Source organism: Phalacrocorax carbo, chromosome 6 (genome assembly GCF_963921805.1).
Source record: "Phalacrocorax carbo chromosome 6, bPhaCar2.1, whole genome shotgun sequence".
Taxonomy (NCBI): Eukaryota; Metazoa; Chordata; class Aves; order Suliformes; family Phalacrocoracidae; genus Phalacrocorax; species Phalacrocorax carbo.
This window is the reverse complement of record NC_087518.1, coordinates 43996408-44021564: the sequence shown is the minus strand read 5'-3', so window position 1 is coordinate 44021564 and position 25157 is coordinate 43996408. Positions and strand designations below refer to the sequence as shown.

General features: G+C 37.9%; 1 protein-coding gene across 6 annotated transcripts; it reads right to left on the bottom strand.

Moving 5' to 3' along the window:
• Positions 1-1652: 1652 nt before the first annotated feature.
• On the bottom strand, positions 1653-23545 carry OMA1 (OMA1 zinc metallopeptidase). Of its 6 annotated transcripts, XR_010373432.1 has the most exons (10): positions 23404-23545; positions 21898-22426; positions 21241-21469; positions 20019-20192; positions 19818-19925; positions 17842-17970; positions 14037-14111; positions 11999-12148; positions 5808-6029; positions 4441-4528 (listed from the first exon to the last, which is right to left on the bottom strand). XR_010373432.1 is itself a non-coding variant. In XM_064454973.1 (9 exons), exons 2-9 carry the CDS (start codon positions 22404-22406, stop codon positions 4310-4312), a joined length of 1593 nt encoding a protein of 530 aa, XP_064311043.1. In that variant the 5' UTR covers positions 22407-22426; positions 23404-23541; the 3' UTR covers positions 1653-4309. The 6 variants fall into 6 exon arrangements, 5 of the variants coding, with proteins under 5 accessions (XP_064311043.1, XP_064311046.1, XP_064311045.1 ...); XM_064454973.1 differs by lacking the exon at positions 5808-6029 and having other exon boundaries at positions 1653-4528; positions 23404-23541; XM_064454976.1 differs by lacking the exons at positions 5808-6029; positions 23404-23545 and adding an exon at positions 23026-23395 and having other exon boundaries at positions 1653-4528; positions 22376-22426.
• Between the last annotated feature and the right edge of the window lie 1612 nt (positions 23546-25157).

The window sequence follows — 25157 nt, the reverse complement described above, 5'->3', positions numbered from 1 at the left end:
GTCTACTATGCTTATCCTGATTCCTCTCTCAGCAGCCCTTCCTGCTTCTAGCAGAGGCACCTGCAGCACAAGAAAAAGACAGGGTGGGTGCTTGGGAAAGGAAGAATTTAGCCAACTTTTATGCAGAGTTACCTTGCAGCTAATGCAACAGTAAATACACAACAAACCCTGATTTTGTGGTAGAATCACAAAATTGAGGTTAAACTTTTTTTGAGATGAAATAACCACCATGCCAACAGATTTGGGCATCAGCTCCTTAGTGATGATGGGCAGTAAACAGTAACCAGTGTATGCATAAGAGAAAGTAGTTAAGAAATAACTGCATCAAGAACAAATAACTGTATCTTAGCCAAATATGCATAAAGAGGTACCTCCAAGCTGTTCAGATACACCTTGAAAGGCGACAATCATCCAAACCTGTCACTTCAATTTGCTATGAGGACTCTGGTTTTAGACACACAGACATTATGCAGTGTGCTGGAGTAAGCTAAGAAATGATTCAGAATGCCAGAGTTCTAGCCCCAGAGTTTTCTGCACCGATCTGCGAAGCTTTGCTAAAACCACTATCTTACTGTGCTTCACTATCTCCAAAACTCTTAGAAAGTCCACCTATACAGGCATTAGGGAAAAGCTTAACCTGTATTTGTGAGATGCTTCAAGTGATCTAGAAGTGCAAGTTATTCACACCCATCCTTACTGCAGGTGACTAAACAACACTCTGCAGTATGGATTGGAAACCTAAAGAAGCTGCAGAGTACTAGGGACAGAAAAGTCTTCTCCTGCTACCTCTGTTACCAATCATGTTTTGTCATCATCCTGCTCCCCCTTCAGAAGCTCCCAAGGTCTGGAGAAACAATATGGATTTTCAGCAGAGAATTTTGATAGCAGTAAAATAGCTTACAACAGACTATTATATTGGAAATAGGTTTTTCAGCCAAGGGTATTGAGATACCAACACCGCACTGGAAAAAAGAAAGAAAAAAAAAAAGCTGTGGCAGCCTACATAATATATGAAAAAAGCATCAAGCTTGCAGGATTGTTCTCTTCTAATGACTACAAACAGAATTCAAGAACAAAGAGCATTCTAACAGCTGTTTGCTTTGCTTTTCTGGCACTTATGTATTTCAAGTTAAAAAAAATTTTAAAAAAAGAGTAAACATGACAAAACAAAAGTTACAAGGAGCCATTTTTATTACAGGACTGCCTTGAATGCACATCCCCTGCTTATCAAATCTCTCAACACTCCCACTACAGTAAATGCATTAAGAGATTTAGTGAAATTTATACTACATATTTAGTCTTTCAGCAGGAAGCTGTGAAGTACAGCATGCAGTACTGGTGGTTGAAATGCAAATGCATTTTTACTGATCCACCTTACCTTTTATTCCACTTCAGCCACTATTCTCCCTCTTGTACGACATGCATCTTTCAAGTACTGAATTCCTTCAACAATGCTTCTAGATCTATTTTTCCTGTGACATACTAAGTTACACAACTGCAATGAAGTTTCTACAGATCATCAGGAGCTTGCAACCATAGTATTTTCCTAAGGGCTATATCTTGAAATTATAATAATTATTAATAATAATCTATTAATATAGGTTTTTATATTGACATATTATATATAATAAATTACTATATAGACACACAACTTAAAATTATTTTATGTTCTTTAATTTTAAAAGTACAATATTTACTGCGACTTCCCAAACCTTTGGAAAGCAACATTTCTGTAACTGTTCTATTCAGGAAAGAAAAAAGAAAATCCTTTAACAATATAGACAGATGTAACGTATAGTATTCAGTAAGAATTTAAGGAAAGGAAAAAGTGCCCTTCAAGAGGCAGATGAGCACAAGGCATTTTCTGTGTTGGACACAAGAGAAGCAGAAAGAAGAAACCCCTCCCAAAGCATGTAAGAAAAATATTAGGGATAATTCAAGATGTACAGTAAAAACTTAATTTTTCAGCATCTCATTTTGGACTTTAGAACTATAGTGTTTTAGCATAGAGGCCTAACTCTTGTGTTTGTGTGTGTACTTTATATATATATATATGCACATACATACGTGTGTGTATGCATATGTAAAGCTTGTAAGGAGAAAGGTATGTTTTACTAGACCTGTATAGTTGGAAAAATACATAAGCCCTTCATAGGTCTAATATAAGCTATTACCTCTCCCTTGAAACCTTTTCTCTCACATCACACGATCATAGTTATAAGACTATTTACATACAAAAAAAAAAAATCTCCCTTGGTGAACTTAAAAATTGCATCTCCAGCATTCACTGCAATAGTTAAGCCACTTAAAACAGACAATACAAATATGAAAATTATGTCATTTCATACTTTGTCTTGAATGCTGTAAAAACTCTATGTTCTCCTTAGTCCTAACAGACACAAGCATCAAGTTGCATGTCAACCAGGAGCCCTGGATAACAAAACAAGCTTTGACACTGAGCAAGAAAGAGGCAGCAGTGTTGGGGTCTTGGTGTTGCAGTATAAGCTATAAGGTCCACAGGGAAATCTAAATGGTGTGTTTTTCTGTTTACCTTCAGGTGACAATGTCCAAATGCTTCAACACATCACTGAACATCTGTTACAAAAACTCCTGTCACTAAGAATAAAAATGGATGGATGAATAATGGTCAGGCTGGACCTTCTGCCTCTTGCCAGTACTGCTGAGTACAGAATTAAAAACAGCTTGTAAGCAATATGCAGTCAGTCTAGACCTATATAATCAGACCTAGAATCATCATTACAGATCCATCAACTTACCTCTGAATAGAGATAACTTAGGTAGTTGATGGCGTTTCTCAAAGGACCCCGCTTCGTCAGTAAAGGAGTAACTTATTTCAAAATCTTTTTCCCCAACTATATTCACTAACAGCACTAAATAGGTTACTGTTTCCTTTTTAAAAGCTTGTATTCTGATTTAATTGAAGAAATATGATAAAGTCTGCCCCTCTCCATATATAAAAAAGAATGTTTCAAAACACAATGAACTGTATTTTGAATGTCCTCTTCATGTAAAGTCCTATCATAAATGAAACAGATTTTTGTTTTAATACAAGTGAGTAACAAAAAACCTAACAGCAAATACATCTTAACAGATGAAGGAATGAGATTCCCCTTTTTTTTTTTTTTAATTCACTGCTACCTCTTTCTACATCTTCCTGTAAGACTGACATTTCAGTATTTTCATCAACTGCAAAGCAAGGCTAACTCAAACGTGTGCAAAATAAAGATTAACATGCTGGCTATACTGGCTAGCCCATGACGAAAACCAGAGTTTTACCTATATTGTGCATATTGGTCTCCACAGTATAAAAATGTGTGGCATCAGGGGGACTGGGGGGAGGAGGGGTATGTTCAGCACTAGATGCCAGTTTTCTGAAGAGAAGTCACCTTTTAGGGTAAGGTCTGGCTGTGAAAGCTGCGCAGTCAAGAATTCTTGTGTATTTGTCTGCTATGCAATATATTTTCACATCAGCAATCGCTTCTATCCAAACAGATATATCCAAATCAAATGTCATTGCAGTAAAACTGGTCTCTAACAAGGCACCCTGATCATTTAAAAAAGACGACAGCCATCCTTGCAAAGCATTCCAGTGCTACAAACTGGCTCTTCTACAGTGGGGTTTCTTCAGAAGGCAGACTTCCTTGAAAATTATTTAACTCCTTTTTTTAAAAGTGAACTTTGTGCAACCCTTTCAGGTTGCTTTGAAGAAAAAAGTTGAATCAATCCATATTCCAAAATGCCTTAGAAAGAAGAAAAATCCCAGCAGTAAATCCACCTAATTAAGTGGGGGTGTATCTAGCCCATAGGCTATTATCGCATCTCAGCTTAATATTTTTAAACACACTGTATGTGGAACAAGCAGTAAGCTCTCCTCATTATTTCTCAAATGAAGCTGAACAGATCTAACCCAAATTACAGCAAGATAAACCAGACATCTTAAGTGATGAAAATTGTACTTTTTCCTCTGCTTTAGGGACACTTCTGGTTCATCTGTCCTCTGATCAAGGTGAGCCTGATAAAGCTGAAAATTACACTGTGTGACTGGATTGTACAATATTATCTTTCCCCTGAGAAGTGATTTATTTTAGTAATTCTTGATGAATAAGAAACTTCTGCTCCAACACGCTGCTGCTCTTGTGTGGGCAAGGTTCCTTATTGCTTTGAGTGAGAAATCACATAAAAGAAACATAGAATATTAGTGGCTACATCTTCTTTATGGTTCAAAGATAAATTTGCATTATAAGCAGACTTCAGGGACCACAAGTTTAAGAAAAAGTTAAAATTATCATTAGTTTGCAGGTTTAACTGCAAAAGTTACTGGCATATCGTCCACTTTTTGAGTGTGAGGAAAATCCAGGTTTGGTTTTGAGAGATCTCGCTTTGTAGAATTTGGGGTTTCTTGATGTTTAGACGATTCCAGAAGATGTTGCATGTTAAGTCTGAAAATGAGGCGAGGATCTGGTCCGGAAAGAGATGGGCAATTGCAGCTCTCTCTTATTTTAAGAGCCTGTGGACACATAGGAAAACAAATCAAGCTCATTTAAATAAGAAAAACAAAAATGGTTTCACTCAGTGATTTGGCTTTCCAGTAAGGTCTGCACTTGCACACAAAGGTTAGCGAGTATAATACTGAGTCTGAGTTGTTACTGACCAACTTTTCAACAGAAACCAAGAATTCATGATGGGAAATGTAGCAATATGGTAAAACAACGTGGGGGGAAGAAGAATGAAAATAATTTTCTGACAGTCTCTCAAAGAATGGATACTCTAAAATGTATAGCGTTCTCCAACTACTTTATGATACTTGTTCACATCAGTACTTTCTACCTTTTAATTTGCATTCACATGTAAATTAAAATGACTGCATCAAGAAAAAAGGGACTGCGAATGATTTACTTTATCAGACATATTCTATTACTGAAGTAACTATATAGAGATGCCTGACTCAAAAATGGAAGGAAAAATCTCCAACAACATAATGGACATTTAACTGTTTGGCACAGAGATCCAGGTGGTTGATCTGTATAATTTAAGTCCAGTTACACAAGTGATCGCATCTCCTAGAAGCATTTGGATACACAGCTTCCAAGTGTTCTGAGAAAACAATGTCACCAGAAGGTAAAAATTTATCTGGATAAAAATATTAGCACTAAGAGACCAAACTTTACATTACTCCCAGTCACTGAGTAAGTGTCATTGCTTCCATTCTACAGATTAGAAAGTAGAGGCACAAAGGGGCCAAAGAATTTCCCAGAGAATCAAAATCCATTAGCACAGGCACACTCCCCCCAGATCATTCTGCCTTGTGGGCAATCTGAGATAGCTATGACAGTGTATGACTCTCATGTCTCAAAGGCACTGTGGAGAAATTGACATATAACAGTATGAAGTCAGCTGTTTTAAAGGATGCTTAAGTTGGTGTTCATTGTAATGAAGCTGAACATACTTTAATTAGTTCATAAAAACAGGCAGCTCGTTTCAGAGCTAACAATGGATACTGCACAACTAAGTCCCAGGAAGTACTTTGCAAGCGGCTGCACACAGATTATTAGTATCCATGGATTCTCGTAGAAGACCCATTTAAACTAATCAAGAAAAGCAAGTTCCTATGTATCATATAGCAAAATATTAGATGTAGAATTCTAGAGGGTTCTACTTCTCTGCTGAAAACTATTTTTTCAAGATTTACAAAATGAAACACAAAGAAAACACCAAGTCAAAAACTAGCCTGATATTTAGCACTTATCAGTGGTCACTGTGGTATGGTCACTTATATGCAGTATTACCTGTATCTTAGCCCCAATTAACAGTATAAAACCCTGGGCAGATGAACATCTTTCTTTTTAATTCTTTCATGGGAAAATAAGTTCAAATGTGTATTGTATTCCACTCTCTTCACACTGTGGATTCTTGAAAAGTAATGGCCAGACCTGTCCTGAGTTGCAGCCACGTGCCTCCTGAGCAGTACTAGGGACTGTTAGCAGAAAGCATGGGTTGATTCATTTTTTCTAGGTGTATTAAAGAGGAAGAAAAAAAGGAACACAGTTTTCATAGCAGTCCTACCACTGCAATTAAACAGAGCAGAAATATTAATCTACTTTATAGTCACTATATTTGCCTGAAATATCAAATCAAATATTCCAGTACGTTTATGCATAAGTATTTTGCCCATCATTTTGAAAAAAATTTGTATTCTTCCACAGGAGACGCTGCGAATATCTTACTACAGCAGATTTTAAAATAAAAGAGCAGATCTTCCTAACTAATCTCTTTGTATAAGGAGGTACCAAAACATATTTCTCCCTAACTTTACTACAGTGAACTGCTAAAGTTTGCTGTAAATGGCTAGAAACAAATAGAATTTGAATTTAACAACTGGTTTTGCAAAAAGACACATTCCAGAAATGTAGCGAGAGTTTCTCCAGCTGTTTCTTGCTGAAATGTAACATTCAAATTACTGGATACACAAGTCTGGATTAGGCATGCAAATATTCCTCTTGTCTAATTTCTAAAAAATACAAATAAAGCTTTCAGTATTTGTTTTTCTATAGCATGATCGTCCATGCAGTCACAAAATGTAACTGTACCGCTGAACACTCTTCTGCTTCAGTGACCAATTAAATTCTAAACTGACATTTATGACAAACCAAGAGTTTTCTCTTGTTTTCTTCCAGAACACAAGCTGCTGCAACACTGCATTTATGTCAAGCAGCATTATTCAAGACAAATGGAAATATAAAGATTTAGGCTGTATCCTGAAAAGGGCAACATAATCCTCTTTTAAACTAATTTAGCATTTTTAAATCTCTGGTTTTCTTGGCTATATAGTGCCTGACCTGTTTTCATGGTTTCACTTATCTAAAATACTCAAGTCATAACAGCAAAGGTAAAAACCAATACTTCAGAGTTAACATTTTTACCCTCCAGATGTCTTTACATTCTTGCTAGACGTAAAGCTGTCCAAGGAGGTAGAAGGCTCCAACACCATCCAAGGATTCAACACCATCAACTCACATGCCATTAAAAAGACTACAGTTATAAGAATGGAAAGCTATTTGAATATGTCATCTCACTGTTAAAGACAGCTATGACTACACACTCTAGTGAAAGTAGTAAATATGTACGTTTGTGACTGCCATGCAACATTCAACCCCAGTTAGAAAGTGCTCCTTCCCTGTCTCAGCTGACTGCTGATATTTTGTTTTGTGCGAGTAGCTCTGTAACGTCATTAAGATGCCAGTAACAGGCTGAGGAGCTTACAACATAGTTTTTCGTGAAGGATAACACAGCCCAACGCAGTCAGCTGTACTGTACTTTCAAAATCACTTGCAGCTTCAAATCTGGTAATGTAATATTGCTCAAGTAAATTGTTTTTTGACAGTTTGGGTAAGAGGACAAGTAAAAGCATTATTAATGAAGCATATGTATATTGATATTATAATAACAACATGTTTCATTGACTGTTTATACTGAAGAGTGTTCTCAATAAAGACGACAGGCAGAACCGAGATAAGGTTAACTAGCTAGAGTGAGTATGTACATTCACCTGGGAACAGAGAGTCCTTTAATGCTGCTATTTTCAGATTAACCTTAAGAGAGAAGTACTGCTGTTCAGAATAAAGACCACCTGCATGCTTACTGGTTCAGGAGACCTCAAATAAAACACCAAAACTATTGCTTGTAAGTAACAAAGGTGAAGCTGTTTTTCTTACCAATACAATTATAGTCACCTCCTGCAATGCGCTGGGAGGGGGGAAGGCATAAGAATTAGGGAGGTCTGCCTCATTCTTGCTTTCATATCAAGCCTACTAGCAGAGAAAAATATAGAAAAAAGTAATTTTTAGCTCTCAATATTAATCCTTCACCACTGTCACAGATACCAGGCTAACTGCTGCATCTCGACCCCTTACAGTCTTTTGGAGTGCATCCTCCTTCTCAGGCTGCCAGCTCTCGCAGTATAAAAGCCACATCATTCTCTTGACCACAAACCAGGCCAAGGGTTATAGTCCCTTGTGTATAACTGCGATTACCTCTGCAGGACTGACTTATGCTCTGACCTTGCAATTCTGACAAAAACGAAAGAAACAGCACAAGCATGGAGGAAAAAAAAAATTTTAAAAGGTAAGAAATGCTGAGTTGCAAAATTAATTACTATTAGCAGGCATAGGAAGACAACAGGTTCTACAAATGTAGTAGTAGAAAGATTATTAAAAGAATGGGCAGATTTACTTGACAGAGAAGAAAAGCAACTGGTACGTAATGCTAATACTTCAAATCTTTCACTGCTTCTATGGGCACAGAAAAGGAAAACAGTGACAAAATATTTAACAACTTTATGGGGAGGATAGAAACACAGGTCAGTATTTTTATTCTTATTTTCCTTTAAGTTTTCACATTGATAGGGCTTAATTAATATATTCTAGTCCTAGAACTATCTGAAGTAATCTTCACACCATAAGCAAAAGGCAAATGTAACAACCCATTTTTGAAAAGTAAGTTAAATAAATGTATCTTCAATATCCCAAAAGGCAGCAGACTGAGGAATAAGCAATAACTACCCAAACAATAATAAAAATAATGAACAGCAATGAGGATTTTACAAGAACAGATCTTGCCAAAGTAAATTAATTACCTTTTTTTTGACAAGTTAATTGACCTAGGAAACACAAGAGAATTGGTAAAGGTGACACAACCCAAGTTAGTACTACTCTCAAAATGATCTCAACATGGCATTTCCACAAGAAAGAGTGGGAAACAGGAGTTACAGTGAATCAAAAATGGAATCTGAGCCAACAACATGATGCCAAAAAAGCAAATGTCACATCAAGATGAATTTCTGGGTTGCAGGCAAGGCTCAGCAGACAACCTTCTGCTTTATTCAGTATAGCTGAGGCTTCAGCTGATGTACAGTGTTCTATTTGGACAGCATACTATGAAAAAGGTAGACAAACTGTAGCAAGTCAGAGAACATTAAAATAAAAGGTTCACAGATGAACTAGAAGATCCTATAGCTTCTCTCTGGCACTACGCTTACACAATTTTTCTCCCCGGAACAACAGTAAGCATGCTTCCCGCTAGTACAAAATTCTTTTAAGATTTCTTTTTCTGAAGATAAAAGCATAGGCCTCTACCAAACATCTTGCCACCTTCCACACAGGAATTCTAAAAGATTTTAGTTTCCTATTTAACAGTATATTCTGTTTCCATAGTTTACAATCCAAATCTCTCCCAGTCTGAGGGGGAAATCCTTTAAAAACAGGGTAAATCTTTTTAATTTCCTTTATTTCCTTTCCAGGACAGCACCATTTTGTAACCACTTATAGCTCTCTTATTTACTAATTCCTCAGCTTGGCTGTAGCTTCCAACTTGCCCAGAAACCCAGATACAAGATATTCAGAAGACAGGGAGCAAACCAAATGAGTTTATTTATGTGAAAAGAGAATCCCTGTGATATTCCTGCTTTAATTTATGTTTCCTGAGACGTAAACAGTCACCTGAGACATTAACAGTCACCTCATTGAGACTTGCCATTTCATTACTTGAAGGAAAATTCTCACTTCATATGATCGCATCTGATTGTGAACTTGCTTAGAAGTCCATAGACAAACATCAGTGTGGCCCGAGAAGTCCAAAAACTTGTCCCTATTAACCCCAGCTATAGTAGCTGGTCTAATAATAGCTATTATATTGTCCTCAAAACCATTTCAGCTTCAAAGCCATCAGCATATGAAACACAACAATATTTGTATCAGGATCTTTAATACAAATCCATCTATTTTATTCATATCTTCAGAGGAAAGGTAATTTCAACTGAAATAATATTCAAAGTCAAGTATAAAGGTAAAACCCAGCAGGGGTTGGTGGTTTTTTTAGGATTTAAACTGTTGTTTCTTACTCATGACAGATCTGATACTGAATCTAAGTATAGTTTCTTCACAGAGAGATACTAGAGACACAAAAAGGCCTTTTTCAAAATCTGGCTTCTCCTCCTGGGCTCCGAATATCTAATGGCCATTAATATATGGTAAACATACTGTTCTAAGAGGCTTTCAGTATGTGAACAATGAAACAAAAAGGCACTGATACTGCACAACAACCAAGCCCTGGGAATCCCTTTAAATGCCCGAGATCCAGCTTCAAGACGACAGCTCTCAGATGAAGGGGAGTCAATGCTTCAGACAAGAAGCCTCCAACAACATGTCTACATACCTTCTTTCATTTGTATTCTACTTTTGCAGTATCAACCTCCCTTATCTGGTGATCTCCTGTTAAAAACAGGAAGCCTTCAGCCCCTGCTTTCTCACCTGACTCCAAAGAATGTTTAAGGTAAAACACAAGTGAAAACATTTCCTCCTCAGTTATCTTTTGGAAGCAAGTTTCCTAGCCTCGCTGCTCTTGGAAGTGAGAGTGGCTATAAAAAGATGAAAAAGTTCCACCTGCTAAACTGCAAGAGGTAAGACAGAAATAACGTGGCTGCCAGTTCTACACAGTTGCTCAGTTATTTAACTTATTCGTTCTGTCCCGAGGTAGATAGAACTTAAGAAGTAATTTATTTCATCACCACTTTATAAGCCAGTCAATACTGTATGAAAATAAAGGATCCTGAATCCTTTGTGTTCAATCTAACCAAAATTGAGGCTCCACCAGAAGTATTATTTTTCATTCAGCTACTCAAATGTGCTAGAAAATCTATCAAAATAGTCTCACAACCTGTTTTTGCAAAGTACAGGATTTGTGGATATTAATTTAAAATACTCAGTCTAGCCAGTCTCCAACCTCCTACCCCTAATGTTGATTTTCATTTATGCCATTATTTAGAATATTTATTGCATTTATTCTCAAAGGGTTTATGACAATCTTTTTTTCTCCTTTGAAATAAGCAAACACCTCTACACTTTAGCGCTCCCCCGCCAATAAATCTTCAACTGTCTTTACAGTTTGGAATTGAGAAAGACTTAAAGTGAAAGTTTTTTTAAAAAAAAGTGAAGAAGAAATTACCAGTTGGTTATAAGAAAGGGAACTTCCAAACACAGTTTAGCTTGCTGAAAATCAGTGCTGTTGTGAAGTGCTTTAACACTACCTTTTAGTAAGAAAAAAAAAACTGGGCAAAAAACAATCCATGCTATTTTTCTTTAGTTAAACCCCCACTATTTAAAGAAATAGTAAACAAGCTAAGATTATTAAACTTGGAACAGTTCTCTGTTCTTAAGCTACCAGCAAGTAGCACACCAAATTAAGAGTACCCCCAAGTAGCTATCCACTTGGCATTCCTCTGAGAGGCAATACAAAAGAAAGAAGAGAGAAAAGACTGCAGATTGATGGGCAACTGTGTGAATTAGCTCAAGTTCCTTGGAGTGAGGTAAAATTTGTTCCCTAATGTGACAGAACAGAGATGTGAAGAAAAAAGCAGGCTGCAAAATCTACAGAGACCTATCATAACTAGGGCTATTAAGAAATCTTCTGCTGGGGATCTGACATTCTTCTGAGGCACAGTTATTTGAGATGTGTTCAATCCCACATCAGTGGGGCATGATAGGACAGAGCATTCTCTATTTGACAGCCTAGGGCTAGCTATCAAAGTGAGAGAAGTCAAGACAGTTTAGGGATCCAACCTAAAAACTGGCTTCCAAAATGGCAAAAAAAGATAAAAGAACTGATGAGAACTGTGACACTGTCACATCTATCCCAGGAAGGCCATTCAAAAGCAAAAATACTACACTTCGATCAGAAATTGGAAAAGAAAAAAAAACCCTAGAATATAATTACATTTTACCTGTGCTATCTTAATTTTTCCTCATTTAGTAAAACCTTTAAGGTTGAGAGCTTTGTAACAGAAAATTTCTATTAGGATAAAGATAAGCATGATACTAAGAGAGTAGATTCTGAATCAATTCCAAAGTAGCTCATGAATCAATACCAAACAAATTCTGGCAACTTTCCTAAGAAAAAAAGCCACACTTCCTTCAGCTCTACTCACCTCTGGGATGAGCCGATCTAAGTGCTCAGCTCTATTTTCATGAGAAGGGTGTGTGGAGAGCCACTCTGGTAACTTGGGCTGCCCTTGAATGGTTTCTGCTAATTCCATTTGTTGCCAAAATACACTGCTTGCTCGAACATCCACACAAGCCTGAAAACAGAAAGGAAATGTATACACCACTATATTTTCAAAGTAATACAATACACATTCTAACGGATATTGAATTACTAAAGACATCTTAAATTTTAAATATCTAAAGCCTGTTTAGACAGTCCCCCTCATACTTGACAGGAAAAGGCTGTTCTAAAATGTCTAAAAGCAGTAAAAAACTCATCCAGATATTAGAAGTAACAAATCCAATGTCTATCTATGTAATCCACCAATCTTAAAAAAAACACCTTACACCTGAATTAGACAATTCAGCAGAAAAATAGATTCACCATTTCTGGCATGTACTTGTTCTTTAAAAAAACAACTCAGCTGCTTATTCTAAGTCATATTTGCTAGACGCAGTACAGCAGAAGAACAAATTAATCATCTCCACAGATTTACAGAAATTTACAGAAAGAAGCCTAGAGTCAAAAATATAAAGTGAAAATTATTCATACTTAAATATATCTAAAAATTAACTACAAAGGCTTTTCTGTAAGTGACTACACTGCCTTTTTCAAGGGTGATCTGTGTAATCCACAACAGATTAAAAGAGTAATTCTGCAGAATTACTGTCTCTTTCCACTGAGGTACATATTTAACCATAGAAAGTCATGGAACACCAGCTTTAAGAATGGGATTTGTATATCACCAACAAACTATGTATTTGCATTTAAGTGGAGGTGAAAAATAGAACAATATTTCTTACATTAATTTTCAATTAAAAGATGAGTATCCACAAGGTGAGAAAATTTTCCCCCAGAAATACAGAAGTGGTGCTTTATCCTTCAAATTTATTTATTAAAATTACATTATAAAAAGATTATCTGCACAAGCAGAGAAATGCTAAGATACCACTTTGCTTGCTTCTTTCTTGTATGGCCCTACATCTTCAGTATTCTGAAGCAGTGAGCACCCACACAGCAATTACATTCTTTTCATGGACTGTATTATTCCCTTAGATGACTTTAAGCTACAAATGGAGTTTCAATCCCAGAATCAAAGTTACTTTTAAAAACTCTTCCTTGAAGAAATATTATTAATTATTAAGAAAAGGAAATTTTCCATATGAAATATTAACACTAGATGGTGCTGCTCTCATAGTTACCTAACACTTACATAGCCTATTGCACTTTGCTAGAAATGAAAGTTGTTTTACATTTTGTAATTTAGAATTAAAGTCCACAGGAACCAAAAAAAAAACCAACTGAAAAAAACAGGTTATTAAGAAAATGCTGAGTAGTTTCTGACCAAATTTTTGTCTTACTTTAGCAAAGCCGCATTATTTTTACAGCTGTATTTGGATAAATCTTCAAATAATAGAACAATATTAATATTCTTCATAATTATCAGCAATCACAGAAAATATAACCACAATATTTAAAAGTTCTTAAACTTTACTCTGTTTTTATGAGAATAGATATTATAGATCAGAATATTTTAGGTGCACTACAATGTAGTAAATCATTCCTCAGAACTTCTCACAACAGATGGAAACTAAGTGAAACAAAAAATCCAAAGAACAATTTATATTTTTACATACAATTAAATATATCCTACTCACGGTAGTTCACTTTTTGGCATTTTCCCCTTTATAAATATGTAGCTTTTTCTTCTAATAGTAGTAAACTACATAGAAAGTATATTGTGCAGTTAATACAACTTTACAAACTTCAAATTTATTACATACAATGTAGCCAGAATGGCTTTGTCTTTCCCTACAAACTGTTTTATTTCCTATTACTTCTTTAATCTACATATCTTTAAAATTTTGGGAACCCTCACACACACAGTTTACCTCTGTATGAAGTGTGAAACTCCCTCTGATTATAATAGAAACTGAAAAATGTCTGGTAAATTGCTAATAAAACAAACCAGCTGTAGTTACCTTTGCTGCAAACTGAAGTCCCACTTTATCAGCTTCAGCCTCCAGTGTTCTGCTGTACGGTCTATCAAACATGAACTGCAAAGAGGCACATCAAAGCTCTATTTCTTGGTTTTGAATGAGTACAAAGCTAGAGAATTGTAGCTATTTTTCTAACCTTTTCATAAGAAATGGTGTTTATCTATCATGTTCGCATTGCATGGGATCAGCATGAATTTTCTTAACATAGTCTTTAATTTCATTATATGTAATTCATTGATCCTGTATTCAGTGGAAGTTAATTCAAATTGTACATCTTTTCATGGCCCCTCTCATCAGCCAGTCTCACAGCATTTTGCAGCAACTTTAAACTAGAATTTTTTCACTTCACTCTTTTACTGACATTAAGATTTTTATTGTAGCAACTGTATGTAAAAAATTCCAATGGTTTCCTTTTATGACGACTGCCTTTAAACCTAGTATGATCTATTTTGTATGGTAAACGGCCCACAGTATGGAATGTAGCCATAAACATTTTCATGCAGAAATCACTCCAACACAAGTTTCAAATTGCCCTTGAGAAATCAAACTAGAAGATGTAAATCTGACCAACTCCTCTCCCATTTTTCTAGGGTGTGACATTGTATTAACACACACTAAGAGACAGTGGTAGTTTTCTCATATGGTTATTTAGTCATATGTACCAGTATCTTCTAGCATATGTAATTCATGTAGATTTGGGCAGCCTTGCCCCAGTATACCAGGGTATAGTAAATGCAAATCAGGGCTTGTTAAAACAGCCTGCTCCTGCAGAGATAAAGATATGTCACAATATTCAGGTTTAGGCATTGATTAGGAAATATCAGCCGAAGAATGCAGATGTGCAAGGTTAGCAAAGCGAAAAAGGTTTTACCTGGTTATAAAACTATGTCCTCCTTTTAAGTTCCCGCGGGGGGGTGGGAGAAGACAAAACATAGAAATGAAGAGCACCAAAGAAGCAGTCCAATCCCTTGAGTACATCAAGGTATCTGTACCTTTTTGCTTCTTTCTAAAGTAGTACTGATAGTTTTTCCTTACTGGGTTAAAAATAAAAGCCAACCAAAGCTGATGCTCCAAACATTTTTTAAAGCCAAACAGGCTAGTTTATAAGTAAGCATAGATTAGGTCACTTTTTAAATTCCTAGTTTCCTTACAGACCCTAAACATTGCAATTATAAATATATTTTTTACAGGTCTCTGATTATAAAGTAGTTATTTGAAGTGGAATATATATTTCTATTGCCTTGAAAAGTGCCCTACGTCTAGAGTGCGTATATTCACTAAACAGCAAAGATATCCCTGGCTAGTCTGTATATATTCCTGAAGCACTATTTCCCAATTAGCCAGATAAACTCTTTGTTTAATTACTAAACATTTCTCAGACAGGGAAATTAAACCGGGAACAGGCAAGAGGACTACCCAAAGCACTAACTGAAACAGAGGCTTACACAAGCAGGCAGCTTTCTATTTCTTCAGTTACAACCACTTGTGGTTTTCTTCTCTGGGAGGTTTACTACAATTTTAAGTAAGATGGGTAGCATCCATCTCCATAAGATAATCCGAATCTCTTGAGAAAACTTGGGCGCTCCTTCACAGTGTGCTTCTAGCCAATGAAGTCTCGACAGTGGTGACATGAAAGGGTCTAGAGGCATCTAACATACAGTACTATTCATCTGCTACTAAAAATTTAAAGAAAAAATCTTTTGTGAATGTACTGGAATAAAAAATTAGATCTTCAAACTCTGATCTAAAATCCTTGTCAGAAACTGGACATCATAAAGAAGACAGATTTGATTTTTCAAGTCAATGACCAGAGTTGCCTGTGTATGTTAAAGAAAAGGAAGTTCCAGGTACGTTGACTCTCCAAAATCACCAGTTTCCACATGAAATACAAATCTGATGGTATGAGGTGGACAAGAATGGGAATATGAAGTACTGTATCTGTACAAACTAGCGTGCAGGACATGAGTAAAACTCAAAGTCATGCTTTGTGCTATTCCAAGAATAACTCCTAGGCTTTTATTCCCATATAAAATAACTGCTGCTGTAAAAGCAAAGCCAACATGTTTCAGTTCAGAAATACATGACTAAAGAACAACCATGAATGAATCCCATAAGACAACCATTTCTTAAGGCAAGCAAACCTGCTAGCTTTGGAGAAGAAAGCACAATGGGAGCTAGGCATGCCAACAGGCCTACAAAGGGTCACTGGAAACCACTTATAGTCAATAATAAAAAATAAACAGTAGTCAGTAAGTAAAAAGGTTAAGCCTCTGACAACATAAAAGAAAAACAAATACTAAAACAGAAGCAAGTACTGCAATGTGGCTTAAATAACCCTTTCATAGAGTGGAATGCTAAAACTTTAAAAAGTAAAATATAGTTATGGAAGAAGAGGAAAAGAAACATCCTGAGAAAATGGGCAGAAAGATCCATTTTCATATAAGTACAACAGGCAAACATTGAATGGAGGAAACAAACAGACATTGCACTCCTGGGCGAGTAATAGAAATAAAAATTTCTATTCAGCATCTTTTGTATATTGGATGAAAGCTTTGCCAGTATTAATGACTCATTTATTCTGCATTACACACGGATGTGTTTAATGTTACTGAAGATGAGTTTGATCAGAGTTTTAAACCAGGACATGACTATACAATATCTCATATACGACAGATCTTTGCTATTGCGCAATAGGACCACGAGCTTAAACCCAGATTCCAAATGCAATCTAAAGCACAATTCCAATCCGTGATGCCAACATATCAGTTGCAGTTAGCCTAGAAAAGGAGAAAAAATGCTGACAGGGAGTTAAACCTTGCTGTCTAAATTATGAGCAGTCTCACGATTGATTCACACTTTGCTTTTTCCAACTTCAGCTCTTCAAAATGCTGGCTAGCATTCATCAATGTATTGGTTTCTTAGCTACTTGTACAAATATCCAAGCTCTTTAGAGATAATTTATGTTCAGAATCAACACATCTACCCATCAGCATAAGAACTAACAAAACAGATTGGTTATGTTTAATTTTATGCTTTTGAGGAACCAGAGGAAATCTCAGGAAAAGCATCAAGAGAAGTCAAAGAAACTAAACAGCTCTTTCATGTAAATTCAGATTCAAGTTTTATGATGCAAGCAAAATTTCTTCTAAAAAAACCTCACTTTTTAAAAACGAAATGCATCAGTAACTGTCCGGAGGCAGAGTGTTAATTAAACTGCTGAAGAAAACTGGCACCACAAAGCCTCTGAATTTTACTTTATTGGAATATATGCTGTCTGAAAATACTATTTCAGTAAATTTTATTATAGCATAGTTTATACTTTAAAAGAATGTTTAGATTCTCAATTTTCTTGTCTTGGAAACCATTCTTACCACTAACAATTTATTTAAAGAATTCTATATATTCTATTTGGTTTAGAAAACAATTTAACAACTACTCAAAATAAAAACACGCCATTTCAACATATACATTTTTAAAGGGTGAGGTACATTTCAAAAAGACAATCATCTAACTTAATTGGCAAGCTGGTACTCGGAGCCTGTTCAGCTAAGTCCAGTCATTTAGGAAAATCTAAAGTTCTTCAAGACAAATGGAAATATATATCAGCTAAAGCAGATGCAGATTTATAAAAACATATTTAATTCAAAAATCAAATACTAATTTTTGATTAAAATATTTCTCCTCTTGCCTTTTTCTCCAAACATACTCTTTGGTGGTACTACTTCCCCAAGATTAAAAATGATTTTCCATGGAACTCAGGAAGAATAATACAAAACATCAGCCTTACCTCCTGCAACTTGCTCTGAATCCACTGGCCAACAACTGCCAAACTATCACGGGGACAGATGGCCCAAATCATAGTGAGAAAGATGAGTGATAGAAAATCCAAGAAATGAACCATGCTGGCTTTCTCTGCCTGCAAACAGAAATTGTCCCATTTTCATTCCTTACAGTCTGACGTTTCTTTAGAACGTAACAGAATTTGGAAACACTGTAAAAATCACTTATTATTTTTCTATGCAGCCACAGGACTGGGGCAAGCACAAGCTCACCTGCTCGCACAAAAAACCCCAGTTGGATACAAGGTACTGTCAGTCTAGAATCCACATCAACTGCATAAATATAGCTGGAACAAATACATTTTGGCTATCTCCCAATTCAAGAGATTCAAAGATTGAGATAAGGTGACGGCAGCATGCAGACGGAGTTCTTTAGTAAAAAGGCCACAAAATATCTCAGTTGGAACAGAAAAAAAAAGAAAAAAGATCTATAAAAAGACCTAGAAGACTGTTCTTTACATTAGTTTGAGAAGAGATAGACATCATTTAGACAGGAACAGTAATGGGATAAGGGGACACTTGGCATAATATATTTATTCTTTATTTTCTGTTGCATTCCTTTGATTTTAGAAACTAAGAGAACCTTGTTCTGGTTTAACCCCAGCTGGCAGCTAAGCACCACATAACCGCTCACTCACTCCCCCCCGGTGGGGTGGGGAAGAGAATCAGAAATGTAACAGTAAAAAAACTCATGGGTTGAGATAAAGACAGATTATGACCAAGCAGATTTGTTATGTTCTGATCATTACCAAAATTTCATTAACATATAAGAGACATTTGCATTAAATTCCTTTGCATTAAAATCAAGAAATTGAAATTCTTCTGTTTTTCAGAGCCCTATCTGACATGCAACAAATTGATCTGAGCACTTACAAGCCAGATCATGCAATACCTCTTCTCTATGCCAGTCAGGTGACACAGGTTCCATACAAACAAGGTAAGTTCTTTTTATTATTAAATTTTTTTTAATAAGTGTAACAAGTTAGTTGGCTCAACAGAGCCCAAAATACTATGATGTGAACTGTTGCTTACCCAAAATCATACAAGATGCAGTAAAGCAACTGTCCTGTATTTCCACTACCTTTAAAATGTATTTAACCATTTCCAGATTAGCTTTGCAGTTTTAGCAGGATCTTCATGTTAACAAGCTTCTCATTATGTCTTCTCAAACTGATGGGCAGGTAATGAATACAATTTTTAAAATAACATGCACAGAAAGAAATCAATTTGGAAGCAAAGAAGCACTTTCTAGCAAATCACACCAATCTAGAACAGTATGAGCCATGCTTCCATACCATCCTCTTTTCTCATAATTGTACCTACAGACCACAACAAAATTATTACATCTGTTCTGTTCAAATGGCAAAGAACTACAATTTTCAACACATCCATGTCAGGATATGGAAAAATTAAGTCTGTGAAAGCAATCATCTGTAGACGCAGAATCAAGCTCCAGCCATTCTGGGGTTTGGCATTCTAGAACTGTGTGCTACTGTAAGAAAAATATCATGTATTTTAGAATAATTTATTAAAGTATATCCACTTCTGCAGATATTAACAAGTCTAAGAGTAACAGAGTTGCTGAGTGCCTCAAGTTCCTTATGTCCGGGCTACAGGAGGAGAGGCACCTCCAGAGCAAGTTCTAAATGACTGTTAATAGTGAGCCATAACCCACCCGTACAGTTATAAAAAAAGCATTGGCAGACTTTGGGCTAACACTGACTACTACAGGACTTCTGACAGTTATTAAGTACTACATGAGTAATAAGTATATAATGTACCAGAATACTCTCATTTCAAAGTCAATTTTTCATTAATTAGAAAAAGTCACACTGAACCTTTGGTTGGCAGTGATAGGAAGAATCTTAATTAAAGTAATTAGAATTCATTTAAGAATTTTAAACAGCTCTCTTTAAATACTTACTGCATGTTCCAGCACAGCATGAGCTATTTCATGTCCCAGAATGAAAGACAGCTGATGAATATCAGAAACTGCATTTAGCAGGCCAGTGAAAACAAACACTTGGCCATTCTGTAAACAAAAAGAGTGAAAATTAAGTAGAAGACACATAAATAAAATGCTGATTCGATATTAATAGTATTTTTTATATTGGGTTCAACTTACTGGAAGCACAAAAGCATTTACACCTGGTTCGTCTATCACATGGATAACCCACTTGAGCGCCAAGACCTGTGGGATGTCCTTATTGCTTTCAGATAAATGACCAACAACTCTCTCCACAACCTGATAGCGTGCATCTGTCTCAGGTAACATTTTACTTTTGAATTCCTCCAACCACTGAAAAAAAAAAATTGCCATGCACAACAAACACAGTAAATGATTAACTGGTAAAGTAATTTAGCGGCTACACACACCCTAGTTAAACCTAAGTTTTAATACATTTATCTTTCATATAGCCAAAGTCAATATATTAGATCAAGGCTTTCAGACCCAAAAGTTAAAGATTAATAAACTTAAAAGGAAGTAAACTGACCACAGATCAAAAATAAGATAGTATAAACTTGGTCCTACAGCCTCCTGTATCTGGTGTTTTCCTACTACACAGTTAAACCTGGCATCACAATTGACAAACCTTTCCATACCTTCCTGAATTTCCATTTGAATTTATAATTTTTCTGTATATTTCTGTTGTAATTTGTAAGGTGGACAAATTTATACAAAAGATGTAGTTTGAATATATCCCTGTACTTCTTTTGCTACATTCATATCACATTCCCCGTCAGATGGAAATACAGTGACATTCATATATGGCTGGATTATCAAGTTTCACTGACTTCAGGACAGAAAATCATAGAACTCAAAGTTACAAGAATTAGTGCAACAGACAGTTTAAAAGAAAGTAATTAAAGAAAAATGAGCTGATCCAATGAAAAAAATGAAGCGGAATTGAATGCAGGTAGAGTATTACCTTAAAAGTGACAGCTTAGAAGAGAGGACCTTAAATAAGTGCCAAAGAATGCTCAAATCAGCACAGAGACAGACCCGAGCATGTACCTATTATCTATGCTTTTATTGTTTCTACCAGATTTTTATGTGTCTTGTTATATTACAATAACACAGTTAGAAATGTTTGCTACATATTTATAATGCCTTCTTTAACCATCATGTGTCCCTGAATGGTTTGCTGATGGAAAGCGAACTCTTAAAAAGGATGGGAACAAGAGGAGTGGGTAACTGACGGGGGTGCTCTGCAGCGTTCCAGGCATGAAATTCAAAACTTATTAGGACATCACTAGGTTTGTTTGCCCATCCCATTAATTGGATTATCTCATCACTAAAAAAAACATTAACAGTTACTGAGTATTGTGAATTTTTTTAATCTTACCATATCATATTCCATCTGTGACAGTTCCCTAAAATGCTCTTTTCCAAACACCAACAGTCGAGCACGCCCAGTGATAGGTGTCTCCTCCAAGTGAGTAAAATAAAACACAACAAATAAAACCCCTATACTACTAGCACTCAGGAGTATCTTCCATTTATTTTTCCTTGCACTTTCTTTAAAAAGTTCCCGTTTATTAGGAGGAAGAGCCTTCCACCAATTTCTTATGCTCCTGTAAGACAGATACAAACAGTTTCAACTTCAGACATAGTTAAAAAGGAATTTGTTAGTGTCTGCCCTTCCTGTATTCTATATTCCAGTCTCACCTCAAGTAAGAGTTTATGGAAGATTATACTCTAATTGGCTTCTACCCCACTCCATTTCCTCCCTCTCACAGGAAAGGACGGAATTCCCCTAGGTGTCTTGGTTCATTTCCCTCTACCATGTGTAAACGAGAACAGGAAAAGCAAAAGATATATCTAACACCTCTGATAATGGAAACAACTTCTTGTTGGGCAAACTCAGTCTAGGTCCCAGTCCTAATAAATTTTGCACAGATACTAAAATGAAAACACCACAAATACACCTACCATTCTCCGTAAACCCATGTACACTTTGTATAATGGGGTCTTACAATGAGAGAGGAAGTTAGTGTTTTACCTGCCAAGAATGATAGCAAATAATTTCTGAGCTGGCTTAACAATAATCCAGAAAAGAGGAACTGGTGCAGCCTGAAATGATGGTGATGTGTGAAAACACCTGATGATCTGAATGTTCCAAGCAGAAAAATGACGTGGGAGCTGCCCTACAGAACTGATCTGGAAGGATGGGATCTTCTCCCCCAAAGGCTGAGAAGACTGGAAGCAAAACCTTCCCAAACTGTGGTGTGCATTCTTGTATACTTCTGTATTTTGGGCATTCAAAAGACACCTCAGTCCTTTACTGATGAAGTTTCTACAGGAGTCAGGGCTTCCACTCAAAAAACAGTTTCTAATATTTCCACTCAAATCCAGTCTTTGGCATCTGCCTTGTGTAGAACTGACTTGAGTTTGGTAATATCCTGCATAAGACCTATAGAGATTATTGCACTTCCCCTGCTTGGTCAAAGAAGCCAAATGAAAGAAAATACAGTTCCTGCCTGGCAACTTTAGACCACAGATGATATTCATAACTTCTTTGGTTGATTACCCTGAAACAAAGAAAAAAATAGCAAAAAGGTATTAAGGAAGCCATCCAAACGTGAAACTCAGAAACATCACTTCATTTCATCTATAAAGACACCATGTATTTGTTTGCCAACAGTTGCATTGCATTATAAAAAAAAAAAGTCACGGTTACAGCTGCATCCTGTGGCTGTTTTAAGGTACCACTCTGCTTTCGACTGTGAAAAATTCAAGGTCTTATATATATATCACTGAGAATAAAACAAAGTGTGATTTTTTTTTTTAATTTCTGCTTTTATTACCACCAGGTGAGACCGACTAAAGGTGTCCCTTGCAAAAGACGTGTGCATCATCACCTTTCCGTGTGGGGCTCCTAGCCACAGGGGCCACTCATACATACTGAGGAAAAACGGGGTCTATTGAGCATTCCGCTAATATTTTCTTCTTGAGCACAGCGCGTATATCTGCTGCACTCGGCTCAGAAACAAACCGACTCCACACAGCCAAACCAAGCATCTCTCAGCCGGCAGATTCTCACTGGCAGGGCATGGCAGCGCCGGCCCGCCGGGCAGGCCTCGACCCCGGCCGCCCCCCGCCCGAGGGGCCCCGCCGCGGTCCCTCTCACCCGCTGGCTCGAACAGCGGCCCGGCCTCCGGCCAGCACCTGCCGCGCCGCCGGCACCGCTGCTCCCCTCAGGGAGAGGAACCGCGCCGCCTGCTCCTCGTCCTCCCCTCCTGGCAGCGGCCTGACGCCCCCAGCCGCCCTTGGATGCCGGCCTCGGCTGCCGGCCCTCAGCCCCAGCATCCCCCACACGAGCGACCCCCCAGATTCACTGCTGGCGCGACTACCGGGATACAGGCAGACGCGAGCGGGGGGGGGAGGGAGAGGTGTCACTCTGAGGCGGCCCCCGGGGAGGGGGTAACAACAGCTCTAGAGGTCGTCATAGCACAGCGTCCCTCGGATCTGCTCCGCGACAGGTTCTCCGCCGGGCTCGCCTACTCACCACCCCGGGAGGCGGCGGCGGAGTGGTCAGAGCGGCCCGGCGCGGAGACGCCGTCTCTGCTGGGGCCGCGGCGGGAGGCGGAACGGGCCTGGCTCCGCGCCCCTTCCCTCCGGCGGCGGCTTCCGCCCTTCCCGCCGCCGCCGAGAAGGCTCCGCCTCGAGCCCCGGGGCGCCCCGACCCGCCATTTTGTGGCGGCCTCGGCTGGGCTCCGGAGGGAGGCGAGCGGGGGTACCCTTTCAGGGGCCGCAGAGTCGCACTGTTGCTGCACCTTCTCCTGCGTTGCTTTTTCCCCTGGCTTTACCCACGGCGCTGCTGTGAGGCCTGGGTGCTACCCTGCTTCACCTCACGGCTGGGGTTGCACCTGATCCCTATGTCACTGGGCCTGGCCGTTCAGAGGTCCTGAGCCAGACCTTCGGGCCCCTTCATCTTTCAGAGCTCATGGGTGTTACACCTTGGCCTGGCTGACTGTTTTTGGAGACCTGAAGCCTTGAAGCACTTCCCACTCCCAGAGAGGCTGACAATACCCCTGTCAAGGGAACAGCCAGCTCCACTGTGACAGTGGGGAGGCGATGTTTGGCTTTTCCCAAATGCAGGAAAATGTCAAACTGCTAACCTAATATTAACTTTTGGCCTACTCATCTAGCTGACAGAAGTACATCTTAAATCATATGATATGAAAACCAGTCTTTTTGCTGAATGAAAGGGTGAGGCAGGGACGTGTGGTAATGTCAGGGCAGCCCAGGGTTCATACAAGCCCTGAGGATTTGCATGCAAACAAAGGCCCTCTCATTGCAAAAGGTGAAGAAACAGATCTTTGCGTCAGTAGTCACTCTATGTATGAGCACAGTCAACTACTGCGTAGTGTCTGATGAGGTATTCAAGAGTCCATCCCTTTTTATTAGCAAGGCCCTCTCTTGTGGCAGTTCTCAAGCAGTAATGCCCACTGCCAAGGAAAATACATACTGACCGGATCTTTGAGTCTGGGCCAAGAAGAAACGTTATATAGGGAGAGGCAGAATGTCCGTTTTCATTAGGATTCCTTTAGGACCTGCCCAGACCCCATTATGATAAGGGGCATGAAGAGTAAAATCTGGCAGTCAATTAGCATGGCATTAATTTTTGTGACCATCAGCTCCAGTCACAAAAATACCAGAGCTGTAGCAGCAGAGAAGCACTTTGTATAATCTAAGTCCTGTGTGTATCCCTGCTGTCAAGAAATAAAGAACTGAGATGGAAGCTCTCATGAATGTCTCCTCATGCTTAATGTCCTTATTTCTTAAACTTTGTGTTTGCCTGCTTTTCCTGTCTTCTTTACCTAGAATTCTCCATTCCTGAGCCAAGCATGAAGGCTTTCTACCATTTGTTCTGTGGAGCAAATGTCATTTTTCCCCCTCAGAGAGTGTCCACTTTATCTCTAGTCAGCTGAAACCATTGGGGTTTTTTCTTTACTTATTTCTTTTTGCTATTATTTGTTTCTCCAATTGCATGGTTTAACTCTGTTCGCATACAGGGTATAGGAGCTATTCTGCATTCCTGGCTTGCCTAAATTCCTGATAAACGCAGTGGATGTTTTGGGTGTGCAAGGACGGGGCTAAAAATTGTATTCTACATTCTACATTTCTAAAGTCTCCCCAGGTGGCATCACATAATTAAAACTTCAAAGCAGACAAGCAGCAAATACAGCACAGGTAATTATAGGATCTTTCTATCAGATACCCACACTAAATATCTCTAGATGAAAATCCAGTAAACAG